The sequence below is a fragment of the Podarcis filfolensis genome, assembly GCF_964270895.1.
Source record: "Podarcis filfolensis genome assembly, chromosome: 5".
In the NCBI taxonomy this organism is placed as follows: domain Eukaryota; kingdom Metazoa; phylum Chordata; class Lepidosauria; order Squamata; family Lacertidae; genus Podarcis; species Podarcis filfolensis.
In genome coordinates this window covers 95199622-95218988 of record NC_139608.1, presented here as the reverse complement: position 1 = coordinate 95218988, position 19367 = coordinate 95199622, and the positions used below count along the sequence as shown (strand labels likewise).

General features: G+C 44.5%; 1 protein-coding gene across 1 annotated transcript in view; it reads right to left on the bottom strand.

Annotated features, from left to right (window-relative positions):
- Positions 1-4963: 4963 nt before the first annotated feature.
- Positions 4964-19367, bottom strand: part of SEMA3A (semaphorin 3A) — a 190413-nt gene continuing 176009 nt past the window's right edge. The window contains exons 15-17 of the mRNA XM_083615606.1: positions 15686-15753; positions 9182-9324; positions 4964-6571 (exon numbers count right to left, since the gene is read on the bottom strand). Coding sequence (XP_083471732.1) covers positions 6116-6571; positions 9182-9324; positions 15686-15753 — 667 coding nt within the window. The 3' untranslated portion in view covers positions 4964-6115. The remainder of the gene's footprint in view (positions 6572-9181; positions 9325-15685; positions 15754-19367) is intronic.

Genomic DNA, 19367 nt, shown 5'->3' with positions numbered 1-19367 from the left:
CAGCTTCTCACTCCCCCAGGATGCTTTCCCTTACTGACCTCTGGTGGTGCCCAGTGTCAGTCCTGTTCCTGCCACTGTGTGGGTTCAGGTAGTCTGGAACCAGTGCCTAAGCAACCACTCACATGCTGTAATCAATAAAGTTGTGCCCAAAATTTAATGCCCCAAACCTTAAACTAAAATCTGTGTCTATTGTGTCTTCATTTGGGGGTGGTTTTGGGGGTCTTCACACACAAATACTCAGTGTGCACACAGGACATTGCTCCTCCCACCTACAAAACAGTCCTTTGCTTAGCAAATGTTTGGAAGCTCCAGCGCATGCTTGCATGTGCTACCTGACTGCCAACGGTGATTGTGGGAAAGAGACAGGGTCTGCACAAACAATTTCTGCGCATGCCTTGTTCTCTTGGATCTGTGCTAGCAGATTCAGTTAGCTGCTGTGAGAGGGAAATATACCTTGCGTCTGATGCACAGGGGCGGTTCTGGTCCAGGGATGCAGAATTCTTCTGAGTCTAGGCAGGCGCTCCTTCCTGTTAACCCTTCTTTAACTTGTTCATCAAGAACAATTCTAGCTGATTAATCTTTGAGGGTTAATTTTAAGTGGCAAATATAAATAACTTGCACTGAAAGGGCACCCATGGCTCTGGCTGCTGTTATCCATAGGGAATTAGAAATAAATTAAAAGACAGCTTTCACTCATTACATTCTAACTGATATTATACTTCAGCATCTCCAAAAAAAAGACACCAATATAGAGGCCTGGGCAACATGCCTGTTTATTTAAACTACCAGTGTAATTCTAGGCCTGAATACTCTGAGGAAAGTCCCTTTGAGTTCAGTGGGGTTTGACTGAAGTCTGTGGAACTTACTTTCAAGTAGGTCTGTGCTGGACTGTGCTCTAAGTGAGTCAAGGAATACCTGGATTACAGTGGTACCTCTGGATACGAACGGGATCCATTCTGGAGCCCCGTTCACATCCTGAAGCGAATGTAACCCGCTTCTGCGCATGCGTGTGACGTCATTTTGTCCGTCTGCGCATGCGCGAGCGGCGAAACCCGGAAGTTACGCGTTCCATTACTTCTGGGTCGGCGCGGAGCACAACCCAAAAGCGCTTAACCTGAAGCAACTTCAAGGTATGACTGTAGTTTCATGGCAGATGCTAAATCAACTAAAGCTAAAATCCTTTAACTGGTTGGCAGCTCTAGCTTAAAAGGCACCTTTGAAATGAAAGAAACAGAAATTGGGTGGTGATGATGAGGCAGCTAAACAGTTAGATGGAATTATTTAAAATATGCCTTTTTGTAATTCTGAGAAATGGGAGGACTAAAAAGAGACCTGAATGGATAAAAGAACTATTTGGGAAAGCATTTGATGATGAATTAATATCCCACGTTTCTGTAATATTGGTTAAGTGTTAAAGCAACAGTTTGGATAGGGAAATAATGGTTTGTTTTATTTTTAAAAGTTCTTAGATGTAGTAATGTCTGTGGCACAACTGTGTACTATTGCAGTTCAATGGAAAGATGGGGAAATCCTTAAGGGCTGGTGTGGCCACACAAATAGCAGTTTTATAGCCTGAAAACTAAAAAGGAAATGGAACGTAAGTGTGTCTATAAGAAGGTGTTTTAAGGGAATGGGGGAATTGCAGAAACATGCAAATGAAAGGGGGGGGGGCAAATCGCAAAATAAGTTATTGCTAGCAAGAGCTTTTGCGAAGCCTTGAGAAAGATTTATGCCAGTATCTTTTGATGCTGGAGGAAGAATATGTAAGGCAGAAGAGGGCACTCTTTTACAGGGAAGGTAGCCTGTTAAGACCATGATTAATTCTTACTTCTATTGTCACAGTTTTGGATTTGATGATTAGTAATATTAATTATTAGGGGACGTGGGTGGTGCTGTGGGTTAAACCACTGATCCTAGGACTTGCCGATCAGAAGGTCGGCGGTTCGAATCCCCGTGACGGGGTGAGCTCCCGTTGCTCGGTCCCTGCTCCTGCCAACCTAGCAGTTCGAAAGCACGTCAAAGTGCAAGTAGATGAATAGGTACCGCTCTGGCGGGAAGGTAAACGGCGTTTCCGTGCACTGCTCTGGTTCGCCTGAAGTGGCTTAGTCATGCTGGCCACATGACCCGGAAGCTGTACGCCGGCTCCCTTGGCCAATAAAGCGAGATGAGCGCCGCAACCCCAGAGTCGGTCATGACTGGACCTAATGGTCAGGGGTCCCTTTACCTTTAATATTAATTATTAATAGGATGTGGGCGGCGCTGTGGTTTAAACCACTGTGCCGCTTGGACTTGCCGATCGGAAGGTTGGCTGTTTGAGGCCCCGCAACAGGGTGAGCTCCCATTATTTGGTCCCAGCTCCTGGCAACCTATCAGTTCGAAAGCATGCTTTGCAAGTAGATAAATAGGTACCACTCTGGCAGGAAAGTAAACGGTGTTTCCGTGCACTGCTCTGGCTTTGCCAGAAGCGGCTTAGTCATGCTGGCCACATGACCCGGAAGTGGACAAACGCTGCCTCCCTCGGCCTGTAAAGCGAGATGAGCACTGCAATCCCAGAGTTGTTTGCGACTGGACTTAACTGTCAGGGGTCCGGTCCCTTTACCTTTACCGTTAAAATTAATTTCAGAATGATTGCAGCCAGTTCCCTAGCTGCACATCAACAAAGAGGTTAAATGGCCTGGAGCAAAAGGAATTCTGCTTTAGTCTACCTGGAAACTTTGCTCTTCTTTTGTTTTAAAGGAATCCACAAGGCCACAGATGGGTGTGTCAAAAGCACGAGCAATCTCTGTGCAGGTCTAAAGAATGGCTCTTGGAGCAAGGAGAAATGCTGAACAGGATTAAAGGAGGCACAGGTGAGTGTCTTCTTCCCACAGAAGAGCAAGTGCTGCATGAGGCTGTGGAAAAGCGCTTCTTCTAATTAGGCAGTCTCTAATGTGCACATAGATAAAAGACACCACTGTCATTCGTGCATCTGATGCCTCATTTTGGCTTTTTCAGGGTGCAGGTTTGACTAGAGCAAGACACAAATGTTGAACGTAGGGGCCATGGGCCGTGATCCCTTTACACTTCCACCACCAAGTTTCTGAGACCCTTTCATCAGTGCACAATTTCTGTGCTGGCTGGTTGACAATTTTAAAACATTTTAAAAACTGAGATAAAGTGGAAGATCGTGTTCTAAAATAACTGATTATGGAGGTAATTAATTGAATAGTTCAAACTGGAGGTATCCCTGTACTTTCTATTCAGTTGAATCAAATACGTTCAGATTCCAGTTTAATATCTGTGCAGACTTGTTTGCTTCAGGCAGAAAAACTAGGAAAGTGCTAAAGTTTTAGCACTTGCTTAAATGCCAGTGAAGTCAAATAAAATTGACTTAACATAAGAGTTAGCAAAGAAGATAGAAATCGATGTCTTCTTTAAAACTGGGGAGAGAACTTCTTTACTGATTGAGCATAATTAGAATACAAATAACCCATTTTAGCAAAAAAAGAGCGGTGCGACAAAAGGATTTGAATTGCCTTCGTGAAAGAATGTGTTTGTTATATAGACTTATATTTACTGCATTATGAGTCATAGGGAAAATGGATTATGGAGTGCCATAAAGTCCATCTGATGGGATTGTATTGATTTATAAAACTGCACTTGGCAAACAAAAATGCTTGCCAGGGCACAATTTCTTCTGCAGTATTAAATAGATCAACCTTGCCCAATGGTTGAAATGGGAATGAAGGGCCATTGTGTGAGTGGGGCAGGCGAGGGAAGGAATGGGGACCACTCTGAAGTACGCCAGGTGGGTGCAGAGCCCAGGAAACTCCAGAGGGCAGCTCCACCATTTCCTCCCTAGGTGTAGGAAGAGACAAGCCATGCCTTCGATCTGCTCAGAAGCCAGTATAGGGGTGGTTTTGCCCAGGAGGCAGCAGATCTGACCTACAAGGGGGTAGTGTAGCAGTGGCATTGGGCAATGTATTCCTTGGAGGCTGGATCTGCTGCTCTTGTGGCTCCTGCCACCTGAGATGGTCACCTCACCTTGCCTCGTGTGTGGGATAGCCCCACATACTACATATAATCTATGCACCCTGAATTCTCCTCTGCTGTACCCTCCTTTCTCTAATAGCATTCCAAATCTGCCAACATGTTCTATAGCCTGTCTGTTCTCACAACATCCCTGTAAAGTAGACCCTAGAGCCAGTACTAGCACCTTAGCAACCGTCAAATTTATTGTGGTGTAAGCTGCCTTGGGCTGGAATCTTTTTTCATCAGATGCACCATTCTTGGTAAGCCATGACAGTTTATACAATATTGCATTTGCTAGGCTTTAAGGTGCTGCTGGACTATTATATCGTTCCTAATGTAAAACCACGGCTAGTTGGAAATTCTGGGAATGCAAAAGCTGGATGTAGATGGCACAAATTTGCCCATGGAAATAAGTTTGCCGATACCAGTAGGGATAACTAAACTGGGATACCCAATAATGAAATATTGCAAAATCCATTCTACTTTTAAGTGAGTGCATTCTGTACTGCATATATCTGTGTGGGATTGTGTGTGTGTGTGTGTGTGTGTGTGTGTGTACACAGTCTTTTGCTACCCCTGTTATTCTCTGGATAAAGGTCAACACTCTGCTAATCAGCAGTTTTCAGACCTTCTACTTTTGGGGCATTATTTTCACATCAACTTGAATGCCCTGGAGGCTCTGTTGCATCAAAGAGATTCTGGGGCATGTTCCAATTTGTGTTGTCCACACAACAACCTGGCCCAAGTCTGTTAGGCTTCATGCTTGCTTTCTGTGTCATACATACCCAATATTACCCAGGTGCAGCTCTTCTCATTGAGACACCCTAGACATCTCCAAAGAATTACAGGCACTGCCAGAATGCCATCTGAAAACCACGACATTGACTGTATGAGCAGGTCAGATAGATTCTGCATCTTATAGTGTTGAGTTTTTGCCATCCACATAATGAGGTCATGAGCAGAGGAGATATTTTAATGCTATTCACAGTCTTTTGAAATTAAAAATAAAATATACAGCTTAAGTCAACCAAGTTTCCCTTCATTGCTTCAATCCATTTCTGTTTGTATCAAAGTATTATACAAGCTGAAGTCTTTCATACTGAACAATTAGGGAGGGAAAAAAAGAAAATCTGTCCATGCAATACAGACTCTTTTGCCAGAAAAAAACTTGGTTTGGAAGGATAAATCAGGTTGGAAGTTACTCATCATAGAGAATGTCTGGCAAGGAGCTGAGTTTGCTGACTGTGTTGAACAAATGTTTGATAACAGACATTTAAAATTGAGCAACAGAAACCTTTGTTTTCCCTATTTAAAATAATTAAAAATTAGAATATTAGAGTATTGTCAGACAAAAGCCTATTCTATTTCCTCCCCCACCCACCCACCAAGAGCTATCTTTGACTGCATATTGGTTGTGGTACATTTAAATAATTGTTTTAATAAAATACATCTTTAGGTCAAAGGTTAGGGGTGTCATCAGTAGTAGGTCAGAATGTTCCACTTGCTGCTGCTTCAGATAATTAATGGTTCATGGCGCTCCGACTTCAGTAAGCAATCAAGCACAGTATTGATTTCCTTCTTCCAGTACATATCTAAACAAGAGGACTTGTAGACCAGAAAGGGGGGGGGGACAAAAAACAGTCATGTGTACAACCAAGTGGGAAGGTGTTCATCAGCTGGATAAAGGTCCATGCAAGTTTTTAGTTAAGTTCAGGAAAATTAGCATGGCTGATGAGAGCTGTTCTGCACCCCCCTCTTTTTTTCCTTTGCAAAATGGCAGAATGGCAGGTGACACTTTTATACCTCAAGTCCAAAGGGGATTGCCGAGACAGCCTTGCTGCAGATCCCATGAAACAATAAGTTAGTTTCGGAACAAGCTTATGTCCCCAAAATGCTGGAGAGTAGAGGGTCAGTGGTTTGTGTTTTTTTAAACAAACAAACTGGGTTCATTTCAAACAAGATGGAAATTGTTTGAGCCTCCTAGCTCTTTGTAAACATCCACATAAAATGCCATGGGGAAAGTTCACGTATATTGCATTTTATTTCCAGTTATCTTGTCTATGCAAGTTTCTACTTGGATGAAGTTCCTAGAGGTAACTGTAGCTCAGACACTCCGTGGCGCCCTCTCAAACTCATGGGTCCTCCTATTCCTGCCTTTCTTGTTCTCTTGTAGATGCTTCCACTTGTTTGTGTTCACCTGGGCATTGGCGGGCCTCTGGCGCCGTTGTTTGCGGTCCCTTTTCCACACCTGCTCACAAAACTCATCCATGGTGTTGAGGTTGGGGTGGTTGATGAGCTGCATGAAGTCCCTGTACCAGACCTTCTGGCTTGGGGTCATGCTGTTAGAAGCTTCCTTGATCTTGGAGGTATCTCCTTCTTCCTCTTTATGAAGCAGCTCTTCAAGGTGTTCCGTGTCGATGATCTCCAGGGTCACCTTGAGAAGAGTTTGCATGAAGCCATGCTCCACAGCGTGGCAGAAGTAAATGCCTGAGTCCTTCCGCTGCAAGCTCCGCAGCAGTAGACCTTGCTCTGTCCGGATCAGGCGATCATCTACTTTGATCTGTCAAGGAGGCAAAGAAAGGGGTCACTGTTCTCAATAGTCCTCTGCGGCTCACTCACAAAGCCTCAACACTGTGTGCCAGCATCGCGTAGTACACTTGGATAGCAGAGGACCAGGATTTGAAACTGTACTTAGCCATGAAGCTCACTGAACAAGACTTTAGGTGATTTAGCCTCAACTACCTAACAGAGGGGGGCGCGGGTGGCACTGTGGGTTAAACCACAGAGCCTAGGACCTGCCGATCAGAAGGACGGCGGTTCGAATCCCCGCGACGGGGTGAGCTCCCGTTGCTCGGTCCCTGCTCCTGCCAACCTAGCAGTTCGAAAGCACGTCAAAGTGGAAGTAGATAAATAGGTACCGCTCCGGCGGGAAGGTAAACGGCGTTTTCGTGCACTGCTCTGGTTCGCCAGAAGCGGCTTAGTCATGCTGGCCGCATGACCGAAGCTGTATGCCAGCTCCCTCGGCCAGTAAAGCGAGATGAGCATCGCAACCCCAGAGTCGGTCACGACTGGACCTAATGTTCAGGGGTCCCTTTACCTTTACCTTTACTGAAGGTGCTTTGATATAAAAACAGAATGCTACTCTAAGGTTTTTTGGAAGGAATGGGGATCCAAATATGATAAACACCATGCTCTCTGAAACCAGTCAAGAACTCGGTAAAACAACCAAGCATATTATGAGGCTGTTTGCCCTGAAATGGAATTTCCAGCACACCTCGTTGCATGTTACAGTGTTCAGAAATGGAGAAAATAATGTTATAGGGCAGGAAAAAGGTTAGCATTTCAAATGACTACAAAAATGAATCTATGGGAATCAGGGCAGTGAAAGAGACCTGCATGCATGCAGCTTCCCACTTCAAAAGTTTAATCGGAGCTTAGGAGATGTGGGGCAGGAGCTGGAGGCCTCTGGGCCAAATCTAGGTCTCTAAGTGAAACCATGTCTCCCACCTCCCCACTGCCAATGAAGAAACAAAAGAACTTTTCAGCCACAGCTTATGTAGTAATGGTACCTGGCCAGAGATCATTTTGGGAGACACGGACTAGTGGAGATACCTGCCTGCCATCTTCCATTTCTTTGCCAAAGGTGTGTGTGTGTGTGTGTGTGTGTACATTTATAAATAATACATACACAGGCACATACACTGGCTGCAGTCCTGTGTACACTTACCTGAGAGTAAGTCCCACTTAACCCAGTAAGCACGATTCTGAGTGAACATGTGAAGGATTGCCCAAATGATAAAATCCACCAACTTTATCCATGTGGCTAAAGAAGGGCAAATGCCAGATGCTATTTCATACCATGACGGGTCTTATAGAGCATGCTCTATTCTTCCTACCCCCTTTTTTTGGGGGGGGGGACATCCAATCCTCAAATAATGAGATTTAGAAACTTAACTATACAAAACCTCTAGCTGTGAATAAAATATGTCCCTTGGATTCTTCATGCAAAATAACATTTAACTTTCTTTCTTTCTTTCTTTCTTTCTTTCTTTCTTTCTTTCTTTCTTTCTTTCTTTCTTTCCTCTCCCCCACCCTCAGGTGGCGTCTAGCCAGCAGGGGAAAGGTTATTCTGTTAAAAATGAGGTGATGAAGTGGCCTTCCAGACTTGTAGGATGTCTACATTCCTACTAATCCCCCAGAGCACCTGGGGAAATGAAAAGCACAACCATATTATTATATAGGTAACTGTGCAAGGGCAGGAGCGGAGACACCAAACTCCTCACTTAACCATTTCCGTCTATAACGGCCAGGAAAGCTTTTTGTTTCCATGGGGATTACTTCAGAAGCTAAGCATCCTCGTGAGGGTCTCAGGGCCTCTTTGTTGCTGCTGCTGCAAGGTGCAAAGATGGCGCAGATTGAGGATACGGGAAAGACATTGCTTTGAGCTCCTGAAGTGAAGATCATCATGGAAGCAAAAAACAAATGACAACCATGGAGGAATTTTAAGAGCTTACACTAACAGTGGGTTTAGCACAGCAGCTGAGGCCCTGAGCTCAAGCTATTTACCTCATAAGGATGGGAGAGTCTGGCTCCCTAGACATCTTAAAGCTGGTGCCCATCTAATCACTGTTCCTTATGAGGTAAATATTGGGCCTTGCGGCAGGGATATAGAAGCTGCCACCTCCCAAATGCCTCCACAGTCACTCCTAAAACTGGCAGGTTTGGAAGCAGCCCAATTTCTTTGAGATGTTTCCACACCCAACTCTTCTGCTTTCTTAGGGGGGGGGGGAGTGAGCAAGAAGCAGGGCGGGGGGAGGAATAAAACTACAAACTTGTGCCTTGGTCATTTCAGACAGAAGATGAGGCCCCACAAAACTGAATTTTGATTTATTTTTATTTATTTTGTAAAGGGCCCAGCAACAGGTCAGGGAGAAAGCTAGGCTATAGCCTTTCTCCCTGACATTTCATCTATGTAGAGGGGGTTTTTTTGGGGGGGAGGGGTGTTGTTGTTGTAGTAAGCTGGAACATTTTATCATGTGAGTCCTGCTGCTACAATCCTGAAGTGGTACAGCTGAGACCCACGTGTCCCAGATTCTTGAGAACTCGGCCAGAGAGACTGAACACGCTTTTGAACCAGAAAGTCCTGGGATGCACTTTCAAGAGCCCATACCTCTTCCTTTCGGTCATCGTTTTGCTTCTGGAATTGCCAATAGACCAGAGCACGCTGAGATTTGGGGCTGCATTCCAGGAACGTGCTGCTGTTCTCCACTCCGTAGATGATCTTCTCTTCCAGCCCATGTCCACTTGGATTATCTGCAGGGAACATGGAAGGAAAAACAAGGACATCTGAATGTTACTAGAACTGAACGTCAAGCCCTGGATCGACTCTGCCCACCCAGGCTGGCAGCTGCACCCTTCTGGGCAGAAAGGAGTAGAAAGGGCTTCCTGGTCCAACTGAGACTTTCTTGACCAATGAAGACATCTGGTGCGTCCCTGTCTTTGGAGAAGGGCTGCAGCACAGTGGGACAGCTTGGCAAGCGCAAGCTCCTACGTTCAGTCCCAGACATCTCCAGGTAGGTCTGAGAGAGACAGCCACCTCAAACCCTGGAAAGCCACTGCAGATCAGAGCAGGTGATACAGAGTGATATGGAACTGACAGCCTGACTCAGGATATGTACAGATTAGCAGTTCAAAACACAGCAATGCTGTTTCCCCATCTACATTTCAAGTTGCATTAGCCTGCTGCTGGTGTGTACGCCAGAGTTGGGGGTGTCTCCACCTGATGCACATTACCTGCTTGGCTTCCCCACCCTTGAAACCTCTCCAGTTGTCACCTGTGCATGGACAGCGACTGTCTCAAATGTACACACCTTGGCTTAACGGAACATGGCTTGAGTTTCCCTTTTGGGTTGAAGCTGGTTTGAGGGAAACCACCTAAAACAGTAGTATTCCTCAATAAACAACAGGGAAATGTCATGTGTAGACCAAATCCTGAGCCAGCAGTGGGAGTAGACTGGAGCCAGGGGAAAAGACAAAATGTCCACAGCCTCTGTAGCTTCCTGGTCTTGCCTCTTCTTCAGTCCTGACTCGTTCTTTAGGCCCAGCTATTGGCTTGTCACTGAGCTTCTGGTTTTGGGTCACCTCAGGCTGACATGGTCCAGCCCTGACCTTCCAGAATTTGTTTCCCAGAAGGGAGAGGGGAGGGAGTGCATGATCCCATAGGATATTTTAACTCATTTATGTATTACTAAACCCTCAGGAATGACTGCACTAGTCCTAAGCGTGCTCTTTTCTTAAATGGGAGTCAATTATTTTAAAAAAACCAAAAAACCCCACATGATTGGGCATTTATTAATTATTATATGACAAAGATTTTTAAAAACAAATATATTAATTCATGGCACAAGTTGACTCACTTTATCCCTTAGCTTCATTTCATTGGCTTAAAATATGAGATATTTTTCAAATGGGTGAACAAGTTTTCAATAGTTTGGGTGTGGTGTCAGAAGATCTAATTGTGCCTCAAGAGGTCTATGATCTACTTCAACATAAAGCCATAAAATGTAAGGCTTTCAAAAATAAAATAAAATACCGAAGTGTGTTTAGGTTATACGGCACTGCAGTTTGCTGCTGCAGCTGTTAATGACCAGAAATCTTGTTTTTGTGGAAACATTATTCAATTAATCATTTCCTCTTGTAAGCCGTAATAATTTATGGAAACATAACAAGCCTAATAAACCAGACCTTGCGGACGAGTGAAAGAAAGTGAAATAAATTACTTCCTTTTTGTAACAACATTGTTTTCAAGTTATCCATCAATTTGCAAGAAATGTTGGCTTTCCTTTGGATTTATATGGCAGTTGCTTCTGCTGCAGCACCACAAAGGCATTAAGGTCTAAGATTTCAAGACTTCATTTTAACCGCCCCCCTCCTTTTAAAATGGGATTTAAATTGCAATGGCCAAATAACTATTGGGAGCAAATACACAAGACAGGATAAGCAAAAACAGAAAGGCTGTTTTACACCGCATGCTGTATGTTTTTCTACTTGTGAAATAGGTTGCCCAAGAAGCAGGAAAATTACCTCCATTTGCTAAAGCATGAAAACTGCTTCTGAGTCCACAATACTAGCCCTCTTGGGCAAACATTTTGAAAAGGTGTTAATGTTCATTTCCCCTCTGCTCATGGCTCTTAGGCTGCCACAGAGGGACATTGTTAGACGAGAGCCCAGGAAAATAAATGGATTGCTCTAAAGTGTGTCATGGGATTGCTGAACATTTTTTGTGCTGCAATGGGCAACACAGCCCACAGCAATGCCCAAGGGTGTTTAGATCGTGCAAGTTTACTTTGATTAAGATTGGTCTTTTTGGTGGGGGGCGGGCGTTGCTTGAGGTTCAGACTCTACAGAACCCCATTTTTGTTTGTTTGTTCTAGAAATGAGGGATATGTGGCTAAGAGCCTCTTGCAGTGTAATCCATTGTCAAGTCTTGTTTGACTTCATGTTGGCTGTGCACTAATCTAGCAAACAAAAAGCTGTTTGCTAAACTGTGGTGCCAAAAGGAAAAAAGCTGGCAGGCCAGGTGCTCTGATGTTGACACAGGAATCGTACATTAACGACATGCAGCCATCCAGATGCAAGTGTGTGTTGGGGGTGAATAAAATGAATTATTGCCACCCAGCTTGTAAAAATGAAATATCAAGTCGTCAACAGACACCAAATCAATAAGAAATGAATTGTTCCGGTTTTCTTTTCTCTTTGGGTTGTGATAACTTGATTCCTAGCAAGTAAATGGAATACTCCCTCAACAGGGGGATGAGCAGAGCGACTTTTGAGTTTCATCTTTGAAATTGTTCTACTTGAGAAGCATTGTGTAGGGATTTGGAATGAACATCAACACATAAAACTTTATTTCTAATGGCAGCAGAACAGAGTCTTATTGGGCTGTGTACACACTACAACTTTAAAGCACATCCAGAGCACATTCTCTCCCTCTAAGAATTATGGGCCCAATAGTTTGTTAAGGGTTGCAGGGAACTGTGACTTTGTGGTGGATAAACTACAGTGACCAGATTTCTTTGAGTGGGTGGGAAGTGTGCTTCAAGCGTGCTTTGAAAATATTGTGTCCAGGGCCTGGCTGTCTACCCATTCCTGTTTACTCTGCATCCAGTGTGCTCCCTCTCTTGGTTTGGGAAGTGGTGTGAGCAAGACATAAGCCACAATCTATATCTGTGGTGCTGGAGGAGACTCTTGAGAGTCCCATGGACTGCAAGAAGATCAAACCTATCCATTCTGAAGGAAATCAGCCCTGAGTGCTCACTGCAAGGACAGATCCTGAAGCTGAGGCTCCAAGACTTTGGCCATCTCATGAGAAGAGAAGACACCCTGGAAAAGACCCTGATGTTGGGAAAGATGGAGGGCGCAAGGAGAAGGGGATGGCAGAGGACGAGATGGTTGGACAGTGTTCTCAAAGCCACTAACATGAGTTTGACCAAACTGTGGGAGGCAGTGGAAGACAGGAGTGCCTGGCGTGCTCTGGTCCATGGGGTCACGAAGAGTCGGACACGACTAAACAACAACAAAGAACATATCTATCCTGTATCTGTCTCACTTTTTTTCTATTGCCTGCACATGAAGGATTATCTAATGAGACTCTATGTATAGCATAAAACCAGGAATAGCTGCATCTCTCCAGTAGGGGGCAGTGCTGCATAAGATCAAAAGCTGTATTTTCCACTCCTGTACTGTACTGGAATGTGAATAATTGGCAGACTGGGAAAAATGGTTTATGTCCCATCCTGTGCATGTCCTGGGAATTTTAAATCAATAACCATATACTTTATAGTGCTATTTAACTGCCCCAATACAAGCAAAATGAAGAGAGGCAAGCAGCTATCAATCAACTAACCAGAGTGAACAACTGTGGAACCAACACAAGGTTGCTGGTTGGTTTAACCAAGTCGTCCCAGTTAGGCTGCAATCCTCTAGGCTCACTTTCCTCATTGAATTCAGTGGACTTACTTCTGAGTAGGCGAGCACAGAACTGCGCTGTAAGTGATTTTATACGGCCTAGGATCCTTGTACCTATGGGACCGCCTTTCCCGGTATGCCCCACGGAGGACCTTAAGGTCCATAAATAGCAACACCCTAGAGGTCCCAGGTCCTAAGGAAGTTAGATTAGCCTCAACCAGAGCCAGGGCCTTTTCAACACTGGCCCCGGCCTGGTGGAACGCTCTGTCTCATGAGACCAGGGCCCTGCGGGATCTGATTTCTTTCCGCAGGGCCTGCAAGACAGAGTTGTTCCGCCTGGCCTTTGGCTTAGAATCAGTTTGATTCCCTCCCCCTCTTTCTTTTTCCTTTCTCTTCCTGTGAAGAGGCTGCATCTTAATGTTTTAATGTTGTATTTTAATCTTCTTCTTTTTTTAAAATTGTATTTTAATCAACTTGTTTTTATTATTGGTTGTTAGCTGCCCTGAGCCCGGTCTTGGCTGGGGAGGGCGGGGTATAAATAAATTATTATTACAGTGATGCCTCTAGATACAAACGAGATCCATTCCGGAGCCCCGTTTGCATCTCGAGGTAAATGTATCTAGTGATGGCATGTCTGCACACGCGCGCATCGCTTTTCGCCGTTTCTGCGCATGTGCGTGACTTAATTTTGAGCGTCTGCGCATGCGTAAGCGGAGAAACCCGGAAGTAACGCGCTCCGTTACTTCCGGGTTGCCGCGGAGTGCAACTCGAACGTGCTCAACTCAAAGCGTATTTAACCTGAGGTATGACTGTTGTATATGGCTTGGTGCCAAGCAAGCTCGTTTCTGAGGGGACCATCTTCCTTGTAAGGTGGTGGACAAGGGCATTTCTTCCTCCGGAGAGGAAGGCCTGACTGCATCATTCAGTCCCCCACCCTTTGCAGATACGAAGGGTGCAAGTTCAACATGCATTGTAGAGGCTGGCATCAACAGAGCCTACAGACATGCAATGCCTCTTTCAATGCCTGGTTGGGCCACTGTCCTATGCAGCCCAGAAACGCCCTCTCAGAAGAGCAGCATCACTCCAAGATTTCATGCAGAGATCTTTCCCATCCTTGCCTCCTTTTCACTGGAGTTGCCAGGAGTTGATTCTATGACCTTCCTTCTGCAGGCAAAGCACGTGGAGGAACTTTGCCACTTCCTAGTTTTCCATCAGGCAGTGGGGCTCATTTTAAAGTCAGTGTTATGGCTGAACATAATGAACTGCCTAGAAATCATTTCCTCCTCATGGGCTGCAAATCAGCCTAACTCCTTAATAATGCAGAAATCAGGCAGCTCTAAAGCAACATCCTGAGCAGTCAGGACAGCATTTTGGCCCCGTGAAGAAAATTCACAAAACATTTATGGAAATTATTAATACTCCAGCCATAAAAAGGTGAAAAACTCTGGCTTTGGGGCTATAATACTATGGTTATACTACTTTAACAAATTACAAGATTTTTGTACTATCGGCCTATAACTAAGGCAACTGAATAAAGCAGAGGTCCATAACCAGCATGTTTACTTGGAAGTAAGTCTCACTGAATTCAGTGGGGCATGTTCCCAGATATGCATAGAACTGCAGCAACTGAATGTACCTACTCCTAAGTAAACATAAAACATTTCTCCACATTGTAATGCAACCCCATCCAGTTTGCATTTATTAACCAAAAGATACGTAAAAAATTGCATGTATTAGGGGAAAGCTTGCGGGGGGGGGGAGTTTATTAGTAAAATGAATGAGCAAAAATTTAGTAAGGTGTATATTAGGGCACTTACACTTACTTACAGCGCAATAGTACTGGTAAGTGTTTCTACTCAGAAGCAAATTCTTCATCTTCAATAGGAGTTATTCCTACATAAGTGTATCATAGTATCATAGAATTGTAGAGTTGGAAGGGACCCTGAGGTCATCTAATCCAGCCCCCTGCAGTGCAGCCATTGCAATCAAAGCACTGCAGCTTTAGGCTACAATTGTACACACATTTACTTGAGAGCAGGGCTTTTTTTTTCTAAAAAAAATGTTTATGGGTACTCTCAGGGCTGGATTTAGGTTTAATGAGGCCCTGAGCTTCTGAAGGTAATGGGGCCCTTTATATGTCCAGCTGTCCTTTGTCAACAACAAATTGCCGCTGATTTTTGTGTTGAATATATGCTATATGGTAGTTTATGGACCTAATAGGTATCTAAAGCCATTTGCCACTCCTGCTGTGTGTAGGTTTTATTTTATTTGTTTTTTATCTTATATTTTAGAAATGTACATCCAGTTTTTTCCCCCTTTAAATTTTTTTGGGGCCCCCAACAGAGTGGGGCCCTAAGCTATAACTTGTTTAGTTTATACGTAAATCCGGCACCGGGTACTCTCATTTTTACTCAAGAAAATCACCATTTTATAGTTCAGATCGGGGAAAAATAAATACAATAAATGGACAAAAGTATAAAGATTCACAAAATGTTTAGGGGTATGCGTACCCCTGCGTCCCCCCAGAAAAAAGCACTGCTTGAGAGCAAACCCTTTTGAACTCAGTGGGCTAGACTTCCAAGTAAGCATACATTGAAGGCTGTTATGCTTGTTTTCCTAGAGGTAAAGAGGAATAGATTTGCTCTGGTTCCATTCCTGACCCTTTCCTTTGGCTGAGTATGGATCACGTAATGATCAACCATCTTACCATGATGCTGTAAGTCAGAGCAGTGAGTCAGAGGATCACCATTTCGGATATCTTGTCGTCTAGTGCGTCTAAAGGAAACAGAAAAACCAGTAAATCTCAATTGCATTCATTCACTGTATTTTTAAATATATATAAAAGCAATGAAAACCTAGACAACATCTTAAAAAGCAGAGACATCACCTTGCCAACAAAGGTCCGTATAGTTAAAGCTATGGTTTTCCTAGTAGATATGTATGGAAGTGAAAGCTGGACCATAAAGAAGGCTGATCGCTGAAGAATGGATGCTTTTGAATTATGGTGCTGGAGGAGACTCTTGAGAGTCCCATGGACTGCAAGAAGATCAAACCTATCCATTCTGAAGGAAATCAGCCCTGAGTGCTCACTGGAAGGAGAGATCCTGAAGCTGAGGCTCCAATACTTTGGCCACCTCATGAGAAGAGAAGACTCCCTGGAAAAGACCCTGATGTTGGGAAAGATGGAGGGCACAAGGAGAAGGGGACGACAGAGGACGAGATGGTTGGACAGTGTTCTTGAAGATACTAACAGGAGTTTGACCAAACTGCGGGAGGCAGTGGAAGACAGGAGTGCCTGGCGTGCTCTGGTCCAGGGGGTCACGAAGAATCAGACACAACTAAACGACTAAACAACAAAAAAGGGGAGGGGGAGATACTTTGGAAGTGCAGCCTGACCCACAGAAACTGAGCTGGTGAAGATTTTCTTGGCCTAAAAACAATTTGGGGAGGTTTCTCCTGCTGGATGCCTCTGTCAGGAAAGCAAATGGGTCAAGCAGACAACGCTAGGGATTATTATTAGGTATATTCAGAGAGAGATGTCACCCAGAGATATGGATGCTCGAAGGAAATGATCCATTCCTTTTGTGAACAACAATCCAAACCATTTTCTGACAGTGTTCGCATTCAGAAGTCAATAATTCCAACCCAAGTGAACATGGTTGCTGCAGTAGCCAAGGCCCTGAGGGGTATTGATTACAACTAAATTAAGTGTCTGAGATGCAGGCAGTTGGATTCAGGAGAGTTCGGCGTGCGCACCAGGGAGCCATGGCTTCCTTCAATCTAGAGTACAGCCATGCGCACACAATGCCATTAAAGCACATTCAAAACACATTCCTTCCCTCCAGTAATTCTGGGCACTGCCCCTTTCCCCTCTCAGAGTTACACCTCCTAGCAACCTGTAACAAATGACAAACACACAATTCTTTGAGGTAAATAACACGCTTCAAATGCGCTTTCAGTGTGCGGCATGTATGCAGCCCAATCTCAAATGCGGCATCTTCTCAGAGAAAGTGAGATCAGCCAAGATTTCTCTAACCCAGTTTCTTTAGATTATTTCATTTCCTCAACAGACATTCAGAGGTATCCAGGCTAGGGGTAGCTAACCCCTGGCCCAGGGAAGATCCACTCCCTCAAATGGTTATTCCCTCTTCTTGGTAACCAAAACCCCACTAGTTCTGATGGCAACAAAATCTTTTTAAAAAATTAAGTAGACACAGTGCAAATTAAACCTCCCGATGACTGGGAAGCGGGCAATAACTGTCCTCTTCAGATGATCTGCATGGATCAACTGGGAGTGGGGGGGGGGCTGTGAGCCTGTGTGGGACACCCATTTCTGGCAACACCTGCTGCTGGAATGTGACCAAGGGAGGCTGCCAAAAAAAGGCTAAGTATCTCCATTCTAGACTGCTGCGTACATAAAGGTAAAGGTAAAGAGACCCCTGACCATTAGGTCCAGTCGTGACCGACTCTGGGGTTGCGGTGCTCATCTCACATTATTGGCCAAGGGAGCCGGTGTACAGCTTCCGGGTCATGTGGCCAGCAGGACTAAGCTGCTTCTGGCAAACCAGAGCAGCGCACGGAAACGCCATTTACCTTCCCGCCGGAGCGGTCCCTATTTATCTACTTGCACTTTGACGTGCTTTCGAACTGCTAAGGTTGGCAGGAGCAGGGACCGAGCAACGGGAGCTCACCCCGTCGCAGGGATTCGAACCGCCGACCTTCTGATTGGCAAGCCCCAGGCTCTGTGGTTTAACCCACAGTGTACATGCCATACCTTTAAAGCATGCCTCAAGTGTCCTGGGAACTGTAGTCTGCCCTTTGCAGAGCTACAATTCCCAGCACCCTTAACAAACGGCACTTCCCAGGATTCTATGGGAGAGAAAAAATGTGCATAAAAGGCATGAGTTAATAGTTATTCAGTATGGCTTGGCCACCAGTTTGGTGATGCAGGACAATGAAGTGCTGATGACTAGAGTCAGAATTTAAGTAAACCTCAGGTGCTTGGGTTAAAAAATCTAAAGCAATGCTTACCACAGAATAGGATGAATTATATGTCTTGGTTAGAACATTAGGTTAAAAACCAGTTCGTGGCTTGAATCGGTACCAAAATTATTATTACAACTCATAGCAACATGTCTTTAAGCAACACCAAACCACTTACTGGATCTCTCTTTCTTTGCTTTAATAATGTTTTGTACCTTTTCAAAAAGAAAATCTGCACTGTAGAAAGGAGAACTATGTCTGTGTTTGCTTTGTCCACTTCCTTTGTATCAAAACAGTAGTGGCAAAAAACTCCCTGTTCAACCCATGAAAAAGAGATGCTTTTGAGCAGAAGAAAGAACAGGGCAAACAAAGATGTTGTGAAGAGGCTGAACACTTCGCTTGGAGAAGAAAAGAAACAGCGAAGGAAGAAGAAGTCAGGCAAGTGGGTTGTGGGGGAGAGAAAAGAGGATTAGGTGTCTGAACAATGATGGAAGCTCATCACGGAAGCAGAAGTCAAGGAGCCAGGAAAAAACCTCACATTTTCCACCCCTGGCATCTGTTGTATTCAGTGAAGCTTCTTTGGATTTAGTCAAAATCTAAAAGATATATTAGATAAATCTAAAAGATATATTAGGCTGTATTCAGTCTAAGTACTACTTAGACCCACTGAAATTCATAGACATGGCCAACTTAGGCCTGTTGCTTTCAGTAGGTTTGCTGCTGAAACGTAGCTGAATACAACCCAATGGCTTTTTACATCAGTGAGCTAGGGTTATACCCATGGATCTAGTCCCACTCACAAATATGGGGGAAATTTATACTAATTAGGAAACCTGCTAATCTAAATCATTTGTAGCCTCAATATGAACAGACAAACTGCAACAAAAACATGTCTCTCCCGTATCGGTCTCTACTGACACATCAGGCACTGCAGCCTCCCAATGGTTTGACTTCACCTCCAAAGGCGGACTTCTCCATTGTCTCTCAAGACAGACAGATGCCACCATGAATGGTGTGTTCAGGAATTTGCTTCAGCACAGGAAGGCTTTATCTCTGGAAGTTCTCAGGGACGTGCATGAGGGGATTGGTCCAATGTCCTCAGGTGCACAGGCTCCTCTCCAGATAGTTGTATGCTTATGGTCTGCAGATGGTTTCTAAGTGAAAAGTATGAGTGATCTGGAACCCTGACTAGACAGGGCTCCCAGGTGTACAACAGAGCATGCTCAGAAACAGTCTTCAGACCTTTGCGCTAAACATGCAAAGACCAGAAGTGGAGCCTGCGCAGCCAGACTCATTGGCGCAAGACTTCAATGTGCACCCCTGCCTCCATTCCCAGGTGAAGCCTTCTTGTGTTCAGGTGAACACCTGAATGTGGCCACAGTCTAAGCCAGGAGTTCCCAAATTGT